We start from the raw sequence: 18,134 nt of genomic DNA on the forward strand, positions 1-18,134 counted from the left end.
AAGTGCTACCCCTAGAGTTAAGCCAATGCTCCTTGCCTACACATGCTAAGCACCACTTGGACTGTGGCTGCATGACTCACCGAGGTGGGCAACACGACTGAGGCGAGGGTCAAAGCCAACCTGCAGAACCTTCTCAGTGCGTGCCAGGAAGAAGTTGATCACACCATCAGTAACCACGCAGTCAGGAAAGCCTTCAATGACGTGATGGTAACCCTGGCGGATGTGCAGACAATCTCCATCTTCACCACCAGCTTGCACGCTGATCTGCTGGCGGTATGTGGTGGTGTAGCTGGTGATCTCTCGCACTGCTCCACCCACCTGCCAGGCACAAGAGAGGACATTTGGGATGGATGCAGAGATGGAACAGAGTTTGGGCCAGACATACAAGGGACAGTCTCTATTGGCACAGATGTGTGGATTTACGTAAGAATTGGCCTTGAGGGTCTCAGACCAAATGCTGTCTCCAATAGCAGCCAGCCGGCCTGCTTCCCAGAGGTGCAAAAATGGCAACCAAAATTATCAAGGAGTAGAGCAGTTCCCCCATGGTCCCCCTCAAGACCATAGAAACAATTATGCTGGATCAGACCAAATGCCCATGCAGTCCATCATCCTCTTCTCAACCAGATGCTATGGAAAGCCCACAAGCAAGACAGGAGCACAGCAGCACTCTCCCCACTAGGCTTCTCCAGAAACCAGTATTCAGAGGCATACTGCCTCCAATGCAGGAGGATCAGTAAGCACACAAATGATTTAAAACACTTGAAAATATCTAAAAACAATTCTTATACAGATGCCGACAGGGAAAGAGCTATACTTAAAAAGCTTAGAATCATAGAATCATAGAGTTGGAAGAGACCACAAGGGCCATCGAGTCCAACCCCCTGCCAAGCAGGAAACACCATCAGAGCACTCCTGACATATGGTTGTCAAGCCTCTGCTTAAAGACCTCCAAAGAAGGAGACTCCACCACACTCCTTGGCAGCAAATTCCACTGTCGAACAGCTCTTACTGTCAGGAAGTTCTTCCTAATGTTTAGGTGAAATCTTCTTTCTTGTAGTTTGGTTCCACTGCTCTATGTCCGCTTCTCTGGAGCAGCAGAAAACAACCTTTCTCCCTCCTCTATGTGACATCCTTTTATATATTTGAACATGGCTATCATATCACCCCTTAACCTCCTCTTCTCCAGGCTAAACATGCCCAGCTCCCTTAGCCGTTCCTCATAAGGCATCGTTTCCAGGCCTTTGACCATTTTGGTTGCCCTCCTCTGGACACGTTCCAGTTTGTCAGTGTCCTTCTTGAACTGTGGTGCCCAGAACTGGACACAGTACTCCAGGTGAGGTCTGACCAGAGCAGAATACAGTGGCACTATTACTTCCCTTGATCTAGATGCTATACTCCTATTGATGCAGCCCAGAATTGCATTGGCTTTTTTAGCTGCCGCGTCACACTGTTGGCTCATGTCAAGTTTGTGGTCAACCAAGACTCCTAGATCCTTTTCACATGTACTGCTCTCAAGCCAGGTGTCACCCATCTTGTATTTGTGCCTCTCATTTTTTTTTGCCCAAGTTCAATACTTTACATTTCTCCCTGTTAAAATTCATCTTGTTTGTTTTGGCCCAGTTCTCTAATCTGTCAAGGTCGTTCTGAAGTGTGATCCTGTCCTCTGGGGTGTTAGCCACCCCTCCCAGTTTGGTGTCATCTGCAAATTTGATCAGGATGCCCTTGAGTCCATCATCCAAGTCATTGATAAAGATGTTGAATAAGACCGGGCCCAAGACAGAACCCTGTGGCACCCCACTAGTCACTCTTCTCCAGGATGAAGAGGAACCATTGATGAGCACCCTTTGGGTTCGGTCAGTCAGCCAGTTACAAAGCTTGTTGGAAACAGGAGCCAACTTCAGCCTAATTTAGACTAGGTTCCTTCCTTACTGGCTCTCCCTACAAACCTGATTTGGACTTCAGAATGTGACATGTCCCCAGCCCTACTGCTGTCCCCACAGATCCCTTCAACTGTCATGGCTGTCCAGGGGCCCCATTGCGAGCATCTTTCTCCAATTCTAGAAGCTGCATTTTGCTGCCATATTGTAGAATAGGTATTAGAAGGCTTGGCTGGAGAGATGTCAGTCCGTCTCTTCAGACCAAGAATGGAGAAATTGTGGCCTTTCAGATGTTCCTGGACACACTCTCATTATCCTGCTGGCACAGCTGATAGGAACATTTGGAGGGCCACATGTTTGTCACCCATGCTTCAGATGAAAGAAATAGGGAACAGGAAAAGCAAGTACAGGAAAGGCACTCACCAGATCCAGGGTAGTTTTCTCAAGGACATCTACCAGCTTCTCCACTTTGGTGCGATGTGTGAAGATGAAATCATCATCCACCCACAGAACATATTTTGTGGTCACTTGGGAAATGGCAAGGTTTCTGCCGGCAAACCAGCCCTAGAAAAGGAGGGAAAGTTCTGCAAGCACTGTTCACCACACTGCTAATGTCATTCCCCTTGCCCAAAAGTGAAACATAGCCGTCTAGCTTTGCCATGAAGCATCTTAACATTTAATATCATGAGCTCAATCACTGGGCACCATGCTTCTCCTTGGGCTCCAGGAACCCAAGTGTTGCTTCTCCCTCCCTAGATCCCTGGCCAGCAAATAGTTTTTCATTCTACATTGGCAACTAGGGGGTCAGGTGGTTCCCTACAGAGTCCCAGATGAGACTTGTAGGTCTCCAGTGGCTGATCCGCATACTGTTCTCTACCAGTTCTCTACCATAGCACTTTCTCCAGCCTGGGGTTACTTCAGCATTGTGGCCTTATTCAGCCACTACTCCACTCCAGTCACCATGTACCACAAATACAATACTGCATCCTTGTATTCCATATTCTAGTAATTCACATTGCTACCCCAATGTTGTAATCATTAATATGGACTAGGCTCACGTACAAGAATACATTTAAACTCTTTACTCATCCTGATTGTTAGTGTAGATACAGTTAATGTGCGATGAGGAAAGTGACAGTGGAGCTTTCCCTTCTTAGTAGGTGTCAATTAGCCCCATTCCACCCCCATCTCTACTTCAGGAGCCTGACCCCAGAGCTGGTTGCCCTGAGATAGCACATCCCAATGGAACCCAGCAGAGATCCAGAAATGTGCCTGAGGCTTCCCACAGCTAGTCTCCACACCTTGCCAAAGGGCATAAAGTACTGTTCAATGTGGGGTCCCTGCACATGTTCAGGGGTCTCGCTGTCATCAGCAATGATGATGGTCACGGTGGGATAAAACTTGCGGATGCTGTTGATCAGTGTTCTCAGCTTGTCATAGCGCAAAAAGGTCTTCGTTGCTATGGTGACCAGGGTGCTGATGTCGTATTCTGCAGAGGAAACACAACACAGGAGAGGTTGGAAAGGTTCTGCTGAGGGATGGCTCAGAGGGAGTGGCTTGAGAAGGCACCAAAAAGAAAGATAGAAATGAAACAGTGAGGGCACCAGGTGAACCACTCAGGAGAGAGAATTCCACAAGGGCGGCACCACAGCTGAACAAGCACCATGGTAGCCAACTCTGTTGCAGTGGGTTCTTGGGCTACTAGAGGGCAAGAGATATCTTGAAAATGTGGGAATGTTCAGGGAAGCAGGAGAGGATATATTGTCTGATTATATCCTTATCCAACTTGTGTTAACAAGTTCCCCAATTTCAGCAGAGTAACACATTCCCCTTTATTTTAAGCTTTGCAATGGCAGCGTTTGCTCAGGCTCGCTAAAGCCTCTATAATAACTATTCTGGTATTTTCCCCTTATTCCCTCATAAAATAGAAGAGATGAGTCTTTTACAAAAGTATAAAAAAGAGTTTACTCACATTCTGTTCACAATCAGATCCCAGAAGGCAGACTTAGCTTAATGAAGTAACATACACCTGGAATCTATCTCTTAAGAAGACTGTTCCTTTGTCCTCTCTTGGCTGGGAGCCAAGAGGGCATCTTTGGCTTAGTAGATGTTGTTCCTTTGATGCATGTGGTATAAGAGAGAGAGATGGCTGCCCTGCCCTGTGCTTTTGTCGTTATCTGCACAGGTGAGGCCACACCCACCTCTACTCACATGCAGAGGAAGTCTGTCCCAGCCCAGAAGGAAACAGGAAGTTTACCTGCTGGCTGGACAAACATCCCTCCCCATGTGTAAACATGTTCACTCTAGGAATGTTGTACTTGACTGCTCTTGTGTTTCACATCCCACAGAAAAGACATGCTCCTAAACACAATGCTTACTATGAACCAGGATTACTATAAACTAGTTACAGTGGTGCCTCGCAAGACGAAATTAATTCGTTCCGCAAGTCTTTTCGTCTTGCGAGTTTTTCGTCTTGCGAAGCACGGTTTCCCATAGGAATGCATTGAAAATCAATCAATGCGTTCCTATGGAAACCGCCTTCAGACCAGGTCTGGGGACAGTCTGTTCCCCGACCTCTTCTGAAGGCCGGCGGGGGCAAAAGTCTTTGCTTCCCCCCCGCCTGCCTTCCCGGGACAGTGGAGACTTCTCCGCTGTCCCGGGCGATCTTAAAATGCTGGCGGGCGGCATTTTATAATCGCCCTGGGACAGCGGAGGACTTCTCCGCTGTCCCGGGGCGATTTAAAAGCCCCTGGGAAGGCAGGCAGGGGGGACAAAGACTTTTGCCCCCCGCCCTCTTCTGAAGGCCGGCGGGGGGCAAAAGTCTTTGCTCCCCCCCGCCTGCCTTCAAAAGCCATCTGGGATAGCGGGAAGCGCTTCCCTGCTATCCCGGACTGCTTTTAAAATGCTGGCGGTGGGGAGCAAAGCCTTTCGGCCCCCGCCGGCCTTCCTGGACCTCTTCTGAAGGCCGGAGGGGGGGTAAGGCTTTGCTCCCCACCACCAGCATTTAAAAGAGGTCCCCGGAGATTTCCCTATGGGCTTTCTTCTTGCGAAGCAAGCCCATAGGGAAAGTCGTTTTGCGAAGCGCCTCCAAAACGGAAAACACTTTCGTCTAACGGGTTTTTCATCTTGCGAGGCGTTCGTCTTGCGGGGCACCACTGTACATGACTCCTGATCATGGTTACCGCTGCTCTAAGCTGTTGCCCTTATCATATAGCAAACAAATGGGGGTGGCATGCAGGTGGCAGTGGTGGCATGCAGCCCTGGGCAGGGCTTCATCTGAGCTCTCCCCTCAAGGCCTGTGGTGAAAATCAGAACTTAATCCTGGAACAATTTGAGACCAAAAAAGACGAGAGAATCTCTAAGGATGTGATGAGGACAAAGACTGGGGTGGAGTAGAGTGTTGGGGAAAGGAAAGACTCTTACGTCTGGTCACCCAAGTCAGAAGTTGGACACAGCAGATGGGCTCGAAGGCCAGGCCTTCCCTTGGAACATTTGTGTGCTAGACACCTCATGTGTAGTACTCACCGCCACTTGCTCCTCTACTGGAGGGTCCTGGATTGTAGAGCTTGGGCGTAGGCGCATGACGGATGCGGATGATGAAAGATGCATGGTGCTCATCGGTAGAAAACTGCACTGGAAAACAGAGGAAGGAGCAGAACACCAGTCTAGAGCTGTAAGCACTTGAAAACGAAGCTATCACCACTGGACGTGTTTCTGGCCTGGGAGCTCTGGTGCAGTAAGCTAATTTTAGACTGAGCTTAATGTTCTTTAGACGATAATGTGCATTACTCCAAAATGTGGCAAGCTAGCCCTGCTGCACCTGAGGGGCCCTTCTGAGTGGTACTCTAGACTTCAAAGACTCTCTGCTACAAAGGCCTTTTCTGTGTGAATCACTGGCTGTGGGCTGGTATTTCTCTACCATTCACACACACATAGTACGAACTGGTACATTCTAAGGACCAAGAGTTTGAGCTGGCCAGACCCAGATTTTAAAAATCTCACCTCAGCAATGACCTTTATCCAAACCACTGTCTCTCCTCAGGACTCACCCTTCAACTATAATATGGGGATAATAGTTTAGGTCTGAAGTTTCTGTTGACAGGAGCAGCCTGTGAGTGGAGTTCTGTTTACATTATGTTCCCATCAGCAGAAAGGGGGAAAGGTGTGTTTTGCTGATCTCCCCTTTCATCTGAAGGCCTTCTACATATGAAGGCCTTCTACATACTGAAATTCTGCTCTGGAAGTTTGGGGAATCTTCTAGAGCAGCATAAGAGATGGCGAAGGGACAAGGAAGAGTGTTGAAAAATGCTGCCCCTCTTCTGTACTCCCCTCCCCCCAAACATTCTACTGGATTTCCATTTCTTCTATGAGGGCTAGTAAGGATAAAGGACATTACTACTAGCCTACCTAGTCTGGGAACCAGGCAGAGGGCCTTCTCGGTAGTGGCACCCGCCCTGTGGAACGCCCTCCCATCAGATGTCAAAGAGATAAACAACTACCTGACATTCAGAAGACATCTTAAGGCAGCCGTGTTCAGGGAAGTTTTTAATATGTAACGCTGTACTGTTTTTAACACTTGATTGGGAGCCGCCCAGAGTGGCTGGGGAGGCTTAGCCAGATGGGCGGGGTATAAATTATAATTATTAATTATTATTATTATCATTATTATATACCTTGCAGTGCTGCTGCAATTATTCCAGAGATAATGTATATAAAGTGCTTGAAATGTGCTATATGAATGCTAAGTAGTATTACAATCAAGGCTGCAATGGGGAATGGGGTGGTTATTGGACACCATCTCCCAGCAGCCTCAGCCAGAAAGGCCAACAGTCATGAGAGCTGTAGTCCAGCAACATTATTAATTTCCACAGTTGTCAGCCTAGCAAAATCACACATCCCCTGTAGCCCTGTAGCAATCTGGCAATATCTTTCAGAAACATAGCATTTCTTCATTTTTTTAATAGCGTCCTTCCTTGAGCTACTATCCTGCCCTATCCCTGGGGCCACAGAGTATCATACTATTAAACAGAACAAAAGCAAAAAATAAAATGAATTTCAATTACCCCCCCCTCCTCTAACATACACTACTTACGTAACTACAGCCCCCAAATGCCTGGTCAAACTGAAAGGCATTGCATTGCCTAAAACTGTATATTTTATTGTTGTAACCCGCCCTGGGAACATATGGCAAAGAACAGGTAAGAAATCTAATCAAATCAATGAATGCATACACTAGTCAATTTTTGAGAGTGGGGAAGGCAGGATTCCAATCACAGCAACAACAGTCTCTACGCTCCCCTCCATGTATTCAGAGCACTTCGCCAGAGAATTGCCACAATAGGAACAGAGCTGGAAGAGACCCCCAGGGTCTTCCAGTCCAATAGGATAACGCAACTTAACCTTTTGCACATTTGCCACATTTGCAAGCAATTGTGAGAACACCTGCTTACACCAGACATGTCGACCTTCACCTTTGTCTGTCCTTGACCCCTCAAGGGCCCACAATCCTTACTTGGGGGGGAAGTGGGAGCACTAGCAGCAGGAGCAGTGGGAACTGGCATTATAGTGCCATCTTTTTTGCAATCCCAAGTTCTCCCCTTGGTGAAAATGAACATTCACCTTGAGAGCTCCTTCACCCACCCTACTTGTCCCTGCAACCACAGGTATGTTGTTGGATCCTTGGGAAGAAAGTAGGGGTGATGAGTGTCTGAATTACGAGTGTAACTCTGAGGTTACGAGTGTGGCCAGGCTCAACTCCCAGGTATCTGCAAGGAGTCAGCTTCTTACAGCAAACCAATTATTTCTCCTATATAGCAGACAGAAGGACTGGGTCTGAGGGAGTCACCTAATAGCAGAGGCACAACTTGAACTGGAGACTAGTTAGCTCTTAGCTCATATTCTTAGTGCCTATTTTAGACAGTAGCTCAAAGGATGTATCTGATACACCTTGTCAAAAATAGGCCTACCACAAAGCCTTTGTTCATATCCCCACAATGGTTTCCATTTTGTTCATTTTTTTCTTATTTGTGCTGCCTTGTGACAAGATTTCCTTGGTTCTGTGCTGTGCCATCCTGTGCCTTTTCCCCTGTTCTCTGCAGTGACACCCCAGTGCTTTGAAATGAAATGAATGCCCCTTCTGTACCCACCTGTATCTGCTGTGTTGGGATGGAAGAGTGTGTTGGTGTAGGTGACAAACTGCATTTGCCGATTGAGGTTGTCCAGTTGGGAGCCTGACATGATGAGTTGCATGCCCCCCTCCCCTTCCACTTTGACCCCTTCCACTTCTGCAGCCACATCGAAAGTGCCCATAGTAGCTGTCAAGTTGACCTGTCAAGGGAAAAAAAGCAGGGTCAAGAATGAAGGAAGCCAGCTTGTGACTTTCCAACAGGAATGGGAAACCTATGGCCCTCTATCTAGCTTAGACTACAATTCCCATTACTCCTGGCCATCGGCCAAGCTGGCTGGGGCTGATGCAGTCTAGGGTTGCCATATATCTGGGATTTCCTGGACACATCCGGTTTGGGGGGGCCAGCAACCCCATTCGGGTGGATTTTTGCATTTTGGATTAAATGTCTGGGTTGGGGGGGTGTTATTTTTTATTTTTTTGTTTTATTTTATTATTATTTTTTGTGGAGCACACCCATGCTCAGAAGGCACTGTGCCCAGGAACAGAAGGGGGGCATCGGGTGGCCTGGAGCAGCCTGCTGGGGGTCGTGCTAGGCCTGGTGTTGTTCCTAGCCGCACTAGGCCCCGCGCTGGTCCCGGCCGTTGCCTGGCCTTGTGTGACCTTCCCTGGGCCGCTCAGCCTCCCATCGTGAGCAGGAGGCCAAAGACAGCAAAGAGAGGGGAGGGAAGAAGGGGGGAGCAGGCGGGAGAGGAAGGGGTTAGCGGCAGGGAGGGGCGAGCAAGGGAGATGCAGAATGGTGAGGTTGTGCCCTGATGGTGGTGGGGTGTCTGGATTTTGGATCCCTGGAATATGGCTACCCTAATGGAGTCCCCAAACATGTAGAGGGTCACAGGTTCCCCACCTCAGCTTTAGGATCTCTCTGGTAAAATGGTGTGCTGGGAACAGAATGGAAAACTTTATTGGATGTTCCATGAAACAAAATCTAACGAGACCAGTTTATTTTCTGCAGAGTACAAATTTGGTTACATGCAAATAAATTATAGGTACACAGAGCAATCCTAGATAATTTGCATGAACCTGCTGCAAGGTTTGGTTTTTTCCAATCAAGTTAAGCAGGGTTCTCTTGGTGGTCACACCCTGTAGTTGCTATGACACATGAAATTTGCTTAATCCCACATCCTTTGCTACTTTCCATTGATTGTGAAAACGTTTCTGTTCTGGCAAGCTTTTTTCAAGCTTATATTCATTATTTATTTCAGGATTTATGAACCACTCTACATTCAGAGAATGCCCAAGCAGTGTGCCAAAGTAACATATATATTAAAAATACAGATCATAAAACAGTCTTAAAACATAAAAACCAACTGCAGGAAAAAATACTCATTTGGAAAGCCTTGGGGAGGGGAATTAAAGTTTTCAGCAAATGTAAAAAACATAACGGTGCTGGGACTTTCTTTGCTGCTACAGGAAGAGAATTCCAGAGGACTGGAAATATCATGGCTTGCAGCACTTGGGCTGAGGCCTGACTCTCTGAGTAATAGGATTGCAAAAGAAGGGTAGGGCATAAATCTTTGAACAAAGAAATGAGTGTTTGCATTTCTTCAGAACTTGACATTGTGCAACAAGAAATGGTCCCAGGAGGAAACAGCTGGAAAAGGGAGGGACAACAGGAAAGACAAGAGGGCTGGGAAACACAGGCAGAGCTCAACCATGCTTGGCTTTTGCCCTGCTCTTTCCAAGCCCAGGCCATGCTCAAAAGCTCAGCGTCTGAGCATTTTTTATTCCTTTGTTGTTGTTTACCCCAGAACTTTCCCCACAAAACCTACTCTTTAGCACACATTTGGAGCAAACGTCAGTTCAGGTTTCCCGCAGATTGAAAATGCATACTGCTCAACCATGCTGATTTAAAGCAGGACATCCCAAAATTACAGAAGCCTTCTGATTGGATCCCAGAATGTCCTGTTTTTTGGTCTGGTGCTTTGGCACGAACCAACTGGCTCCCGTGAGAGTGGACCCAAAAATGAGTGTCCTGATTTTGACTAGTTGGAGGTTTTTGCACAGGGAATGCTCTGGGGGGCGTGCTGAGACATGAAGCTTTAAAGCATGGACCTGTGCATGGAAAAAAGCTGCCACACCTAGTGCAGTGCTGCTCACACCCTCCCAAGTGACACCCCCTTGACCAGCCCCACTCGGCACCCTCTGCAAATTTTTTTGCCTGACTGGAATGAGTCCTTGTTCTCTGATAATGTTTATTGCTTTCCTGGGTGAAGAGTAAAGGGGTTTGTGTATAAACTAGCCTACTGTATAAAGATAAAATTCACATGCAATGCTCCACCCACTTTTAATAAATAATAAAATAATAATAATATTTGTGCCTTGCCCATCTGACTGGGTTGCCCCAGCCACTCTGGCCCTGCCCACCATTGGCACGGGGCCTCCAGACGTTGGTGAAGAAGGGAGTGTGGCCCCTGGGCTGAAAAAGGTTCCCCACCAGTATTAAAGTGATAATCAACACTTAGAATTGAATCCCAGAAACCCACCGGAAGCCCCCCCAACCGGTTGAAGAGAGGAGTCACACACTCCAAACAACCAGCTCATAACTGCAACTGCATACAGTGGTACCATAATGCGTTCCGGAGGACCGGTTTGTAAACCAAAACAGGTTGTAACCCAAGGCGAGCTTTCGCCAATGGCCCACCCCAATTGTTTGTAATCCAAAAAAAGGGGCATGCCCTTCCAGGTGTGACGTGGTTGTAATCCAAAGCGGTTGCAAACCAATGTACCACCGTAATATATAAGACAAGCAGTCATCACACACAGAGAGACACAAGATCCCCCGGTGGCTTCATGGCCTCAGATTATCTAAGAACACCCAAAGAGATAACACACACTAGCCATTTGTCAAAGAAACAGGACCAATTTATACATTTAGCAGAATCAAGCAGTAACCATTTTTCCGGCCTGTACCATTTCAGGCTATAGGTGGGATAATATGTGCTTGAATGCATTCAAACATGCAACTTCACCTGCTGTCTCAGCGGAAAATTCAAACATGCAACTCCATGTGCAACTTAAGTGGTACAACCAGCCTTCCTTTTTGCAAGGATGTTAGAAACTAAGCAGGCTGAGAAACCGTCGCCTAATCCCTGCAATCAGATCTCTGTGTCCCAAACACCTTACCTGGTACAGAGCTCTTTCAGCTGCTTGTAGACTTAGACCTGAGGAATAAAAATGCACAAGGAGCTTAATGAATTTTCACCTTTCCCTGTTCCACAATAAGAAGTCTCCATGCCAAGCCCACCACCTTCCACAACAGCACGGTCCCCTGTCCCCCACACCTGCCACCCCCACAGTTGTTTCCTTCGAGACGCAAGTGGAGGGGAAGAGACTTGCCTGGGATGAGGATGGTCCGGAGGGGCCGAACTTCCACCCCTTGGGCTGGATACTCTAGAGGTGAGTTGGCTCGGACAATGAGGAGCTGGTCAGATGGAGAATGGGACCTTGGAGAATGGAAAGGAAGGTGGTTTAGGGATGCCAGCCTTTGGCTTTGACAAGGTGCTCCTACATCTTTATCCATTGATCTAAATATCTGTAGCCCACAATTTCATTTTAAAAATCAAAGTGGATTACAGTGATTTTAATGCAGTAGAAATCAAACAAAAATTAAACAGATCACCAGCTGACTACTTAATCTTAAGAACTACGTGGAAGGGAAGTCCAGTAAGCACACACTCCCGCAAAGCTGTGCCTGACAAACATCTCCATTCTGTGTCAAAGGAAGACACAGGAAGTTGTTCCTTCACATTCATTTGCTGCTTTGACTCTCGGTAGCTAGCTGGTGGCTAAAATTCCCACAGATGTAAATCCCACTGAGTTCACAAGTCTTCCACATGAGATTTCTTAGGATTGCAGCTGCCCAGAGTGAGCCTTGGGAAATGTGTTTAGGACTGCAGCCACAGATTACAATCCTGTGTTTACTCAAAAATTTGTCCTGCCAAATTCAGGGGGTTTACTTTATGTGGCTGATGAGTTAAATTCTGAAGTGCACATACCTTCTAGGATTATACTAGAAAAATAAATGCTTGCATTGCAGACATTATGGCATCAATGCAAAGTCAGCTTTTTCCTCACCTTCTTCTGCTTTTCTAAACATCCAGCCTTGTGAAGAGTTCTGGTGGTCTCAAAAGCTTGCTCACCATTTTGTGACATTTCCATTGATCAGAACAAAGAGGCTATGGATTCCCACCCAAAAAAAATAAATGTGGCAGTCTAAGCATAAGCCATGCATGCTAAAGTAACCTGCCTCTGCCTAGCATATTTGGCGGGTTTCTCTCCAAAAAAGGGGATTTGTATTGCTTTTGATTGATTTAGGGAAGCAGCTGACCCCCCCACCCCAGCTACGTCCATCATGTACCACCCCTCAAGCTGGGAGGAGGCACCAAATAACTACCCCTTCACTCCGCTGTGGTACTGACCAGTGGAGGTGACAGAGTACGAGGCCAGCTTTCTGCTGAAGTGCATTTCTGCTCAAACAAGGCAGCAGCTGTGGAATCTGCAGGAGTCTATCTAACATGAGCTGTGTGCCCGTGTGAGGCAACATGGAGGCTACATGCCAAATCAACCACACCCTGGAGGTGTGGAGGGACCGAAATCATTAAAATCATTTAGTTAAGTTGTCATGAAGAGAAACTGCTGGGTGGAAAGAAAGCAAGGCCATATTTGATGTGATGGAAATGGAGTAAGCAAGCCATCTTACAGATAAGGAAACATCAGGAGAATGCAACAAATCACACTGTAGAAGCTTCAGAGAGAATTGCAGATCAAGCACTTTATGCGTAGCTGACGGTGCAAAATGGGTAGCAACAAAGGGGACTAACTGCACATGTCAAAAGTTGTAAACTGGTGAGTGTCACTAGAAATAAGCTGTTGGCATTTACAGTGACAGTAACATGTTATCTACTTAATAAGGCAGTACTATTTTAAAGTAACCACGTCAGCAAACAGTAATATCTTTGCTAAATACAGTACATATATCTGAGTGGTTTGTACAATGTCTAGACCCCAGAGTTACCAGAGTTGTTGGTAAATTAAGGGTTTAAAGCGTATAAGTGATATTAAATGGTTACAATAGTGCAGGGTTAGGAAAAACCACTGGAATGGAAGCTGGGTTTTGTTAACAGGATAAGCAGGGAAATATATCCAGCCTTCCCCTAAGTTTGGATAATATCTCTGGTCAGAAGTACCTTTTATGGTTTAATTCTCTGCTGATGGAACAGGAATCTGGCTGCCATTCTATAAACCAAGCACCGCCCAATAGTTTCCGGCTCCCATGTGAAACTCCCCTGTTACCATCATCTGCAATCCTGTAGAAGGATGGCAACAAGTAGCAGGGCCTTTTCAGCAGCTGCTTCTTTGCGACAGAACTCCCTACCAAGCGTGTGTGGCGTGATCAGGAACCCACCGTGGCAGAGATGAAGCTCACCTTTGCTGGTAACTGCGGTACTCCTGTTTTCGCCTGCTGTTTATCTCTGGCAGTTCGGAAGGACTGAAGGCGTTTGCGAATTCCAGAGAATAGATGTGACCAAAGAGCTGTTTCTGAAGTGGGAAGTTCATACTAGGTTCCACCTCACACTTGCAGGAGTTCTTTGGAAGGAGCCTGTGAAGGGACAAGTACGTGTCAGTAAACATTGATGACATTCTCGTTTTGTCAATGCTGAATACACTATGTGCAACAACAGCATGACTTACTTGGAAGAATATTTAATAAACTCCCCCCCCCACGCCCAATGGAGATGGATGTTGCCCTCAGTACCATCAAGATAGGACTGTGGGACAGCAGCTCAGGACCCCCCGCAGAGGAATGAGCAGAATCCTGCCCCCTTCCAAAGCAGCAAGGCTACATTAACATCTAAAAGCAGGAGCAGAATAAGACTTATATATCCAGAATCTAAATTTACATTGCTGCACCACTGGCTGCTGCCTATTATAGTAGAGGTAAAAGTGAAACACATTTGGTATCTGGGGAAGCAGTGCCAGGAGGAACGGACGCAAGGTACTAGCAAGTGGAATACCTTTGGGGCTAGAGGTTTCTCTCCCTAGGCTACACCACTGACCTGCTCTGCTCCCTACGATGTGTAACATCATTTCAGCTGTTGAGTGGACAGCTGAATCTACAGTCCAGACATTCTTGCCCTACATGGCGTCCCAGGTGGTCTCCTGAGTCTTAAATCCAGTCAGAAGAGCCAGCTTATGGGGGGGGGGCGACGTCACATGTGCAAAGTCCCACGTGTGACATCAGAATGTTGGGAGGAGCCATGGGTGGAGGCAAACCCGGTGGCCACACAGCTTCAATGGCTCCTCATTCCCCTCCTCCTGGCATTGCTACTGGCAGGAGACGGCTTTGACCTTCCTTCCCCTCCATGGCAGGAGGAGGAGGAGTTGGCCACTGGAGCCACGCCACGGTCAGCTCTATGCTTTGGGATGTGAGTATTTACATGCATGCACATTAATGTCACAATGCATCCATTCCTATATTCAGATATTTATCTTCTCAATTCACTCCCCCCCCCTCCGGGAAGGGGGTTGAATGGAAACCTTAAGAATCCTACTGCAGATGTTCGGACACTATATAAAAGCACATATACAACACCTCTTCCACCCCCAAACAAAAAGGAAATAGCGCTTCATGAGGGCCTGGTACCCGAAAACAGGCACTGTCCTTGTTAAATAGGGATGGGCGCTTACTCCAGGATCTCCTCCTTAATCCGGAAAGCAATGTGTGCATATTTCTTCTCAGGCACCAGCAGATGGTCACTCAACAGTTGCTCTGGCGTTCGGCCTGGCCGGTGTCGCAGGTCCACCGTACTGTAGGGCTTCGGTGACCAGACATGAAGATAGAGAAAAGCCAGGGATGCCATCAGCACCATCAGCACACACAAGGACTTCTGGACTGGACGCATCCTGGAGCGAAGATGCAAGGAGAGAGAAGAAACCTTAGAAAGGCAGCCTGGATTGGGTGAGCAAGGAAAGAGCTCTCAGCCAGGGAGTGGGGAGAAATTTGTTCCATTTGCACTTTAATGGGAAACTACCCAATTCACTCTTCCCAAACCAATATGTTAAACAACAATTGATGACCTCCTTCTACCGGTCCACAATAGAAAGTGTCCTCTCATATTGTATCACAGTGTGGTACGTTGGATTGGCAGCCACAGACAGAAAGTCTTTACAGAGGGTGGTGAACACAGCACATGGTATCATGGGCTGTCCCCTGAGCCCTCTAGAGAGCGAGAAAAATTCTCAGGGATGTTTCACACCCCGGCCAGCACCTCTTTAATCTTGGGCAGGAGAAACAGAAGTATAATCAGTCATACCAGCAGGCTTAAAAACAGTTTCTGTCTGTGGGCTGTTAGGCTGCTGAAGGGAAAATACAGTAATATAGTGCAACTGACTTTCGGGGTTAGTGTGTTAGAGTGCAATGAGATTGAGTGGTTGTGAGGGGGAGGGAGGCTCAGTTAATTTCACTGTACACAGGTTGTATATTGACAATAATGGTATTATTATTATTATGGCAACAAAAACTGAGCTGACCTTTGAAATTTGGATTCCTAATTTTGCAATGTAGTTCTCCAACAACAACAACAAAGGTGGCACAGAAATATTATGGGAAAGTGTGTTCAAGGGATGTGGGTGGCTCTCTGGTCTAAACCACTGAGCCTCTTGGTCTGCAGTTCAATGGGTGAGCTCCCGTTGCTCGGTCCCAGGTCCTGCCAACCTAGCAGTTCGAAAGCACATCAAAGTGCAAGTAGATAAATAGGTACTGCTCTGGAGGGAAGGTAAACGACATTTCCGTGTGCTGCTCTGTTTCGCCAGAAGCGGTGTAGTCATGCTGGCCACATGATTCAGAAAAACTGTCTGTGGACAAACGTCGGCTCCCTTGGCCAGTAAAGTGAGATGAGTGCCACAACCCCAGAGTCGTTCGCAACTGGACTTAACTGTCAGGGCTCCTTTACCTTTTTTTAAAGTGTGTTCAAAATGTTTCTGCATTACATTAGGAGAAATGCCTGTGCATTTTCGTATCATTTTAAAAAAAGGAAACTGAAGTGAAGATAGGGCAAACTGATCATCAGAAAAATGAGAAGCCAAAATGGACAGATTTGTTTATTCCTACTCTTAAGCCCCAATCCCGTTGATAACTTTGGGTGAGTAATGCCCTCTTTTTCTCTTCGCCTAACCTCGCTCACATGGTTGCTGCATAGATACAGTAAACCATTTGTGGGTAGGGGAAGGCACACACCATTCTGTCCTTGTGATAATGATTATGAGAAGTGAAACAAGCAAATGAAGTGGCAGTTTCTGCAGATGTCTGTCTCCATCAGTTTTTGTAGCAGCTACAGTGCAGCTCTGAAGATTGGCAAAACCTGTAATTTTAGACTTGAAGGGTCTCATGCAGCACAGAATGCCATGGCTTTTTCCAAAAGACTAGTGAATTGGAATTTGGTTGCAAAAGTTTCAAAAGGAAGACTGAGCGACTTAACAGCAAATGAGAGGGATGTATCTCTGCATCACATACTGCACCATTCTTCTAGGACTATTAGCTTCAGGAACTGCCTAGGTGTTAAGGTGAGCTGAGTTGGATGGCAGAAAACATCTATAGGAGTTTCTGTTCCAGTTAAGCTATCCCTTCCCTTCATGGGAAATCCTCCAGCAACTGCCCTGTGGGAAAGCAGGCAGGCAGCCAAAAAGAGACCCCTGAGCCGGTCCCTGCGGGATTGTCTCCTCCCTGGACTCCAAAGAGGACTCTCTATGCCACCCACTGCCCTGTGGGGAGGAAAGTCAGGCGTCAACTCTTTGCTTTGTGGTTCTTGGTGTATCCATTTAGAGAGAAACTGTTCCCCGAGTCCCACTTTTCAAAATAAAGTTTAGATGTTTGTACTACTTTATTTATTGTTTTAATATTTCAGGGTCTGTGCTGCCTGATCTTTTTTTTTTTTTTTTTAACTGGAGATGCCCGGTGAGTTGTGTCCTTTCTCAAAGCTTGTCCTCCACCCATTACAGAGCTGTTGCCAGTGAGAGTGTCAGTCCTATGGGCAAGAGCCACCTGCACTCACAGGGGCTGGGCAGGTCAGAAGCCTAGCAAGCTGCAAGGTGAAGGAGGAAGCGCCCCAGTTTCACTTGAAGTGCAGAGAAGGCAAATCCACACAGTGCCAAAACCAGGTTATGCCACGGAAGCGAAACAAGTTTGCATGCATTTTTTTTCTTTTTCTTAGTGTGGGAGCTGCTTTACTTTTCTCCTACATCTGAGATCTTCTAGAATGATGTGGTAAATTTTGAAGTGCATGGGCTCATTGGGTCAATTCTCATCCACCACCTTGGTGTATCCATTTAAACAGAAACTTCCCTCAGGCCCACTTTTAAAATGAAGTTTAGATGTTTGCACTTCTTCTTCTATTATTACTTCAGGGTCTCTGGAACTCTATATCTCAGTAACCCCCAGAAAGCTTTAAAAATGTCTGAGAGGCATGGTCTAATAGGCTGCAGCTTGAGATTGACACTAAAGGCCCAACTCCACTTTCCCCCAAGGCCATACCTCTTTGCCCTGTTTTCAATTTGTTCTCTCACTCCTATCTTCATACATAATCTTATCTTTATGCCACCTTACCACAGTTCAAACTGTTATGGACATGGTGGGGAGGTCTACCCAACCAACATATCAGAAGCAATGGCCTCCTGAGCTTGAGTGTTACGCTGTAGGGATTTGACAAAGCCACAGCTCCAAAACAGAAGAGTTGGTTCCGCTGCACAACATTGCATGCACACCACTGCTAATTTCAATACATTTCCCCCCATTAGGCAACCTCTACTGGGTTCCCAGTGCCGTAATAAGGCAAGGAAACTGTCACGGCTAAAATGGCCGCTGTTTCTTTAATGCGAATAAAGCTGGGTCCGCATGACTCAGCGGCCTGCAGCAGGTTGTATATATAAAGTGAGAAATGTTAGTTTGTGCTGAGGCTGGTGTTTGGGTTGGTTGGTTGGTGTTGATGTGTATTCTTATTCAGTCGTGTTTTGCACAAAGACTTTTAAGAATAAAACTCTGCAAGGATATTCTCGTGGACTCTTATTGTGCCGACAAG

At 46.8% G+C, this 18,134-nt stretch overlaps 1 protein-coding gene across 1 annotated transcript in view; it reads right to left on the minus strand.

The window, feature by feature from the left end:
• B4GALNT1 (beta-1,4-N-acetyl-galactosaminyltransferase 1) overlaps positions 1-18,134 on the minus strand; it is a 44,545-nt gene that overhangs the window by 3,319 nt on the left and 23,092 nt on the right. The window contains exons 3-11 of the mRNA XM_081900786.1: positions 14,749-14,964; positions 13,487-13,660; positions 11,398-11,504; positions 11,185-11,222; positions 8,024-8,204; positions 5,403-5,510; positions 3,179-3,366; positions 2,301-2,441; positions 81-318 (exon numbers count right to left, since the gene is read on the minus strand). Of these exons, the coding sequence (XP_081756912.1) occupies positions 81-318; positions 2,301-2,441; positions 3,179-3,366; positions 5,403-5,510; positions 8,024-8,204; positions 11,185-11,222; positions 11,398-11,504; positions 13,487-13,660; positions 14,749-14,964 (1,391 nt within the window). The remainder of the gene's footprint in view (positions 1-80; positions 319-2,300; positions 2,442-3,178; positions 3,367-5,402; positions 5,511-8,023; positions 8,205-11,184; positions 11,223-11,397; positions 11,505-13,486; positions 13,661-14,748; positions 14,965-18,134) is intronic.

This window comes from Podarcis melisellensis (assembly GCF_964234715.1).
Source record: "Podarcis melisellensis genome assembly, chromosome: 2".
Taxonomy (NCBI): domain Eukaryota; kingdom Metazoa; phylum Chordata; class Lepidosauria; order Squamata; family Lacertidae; genus Podarcis; species Podarcis melisellensis.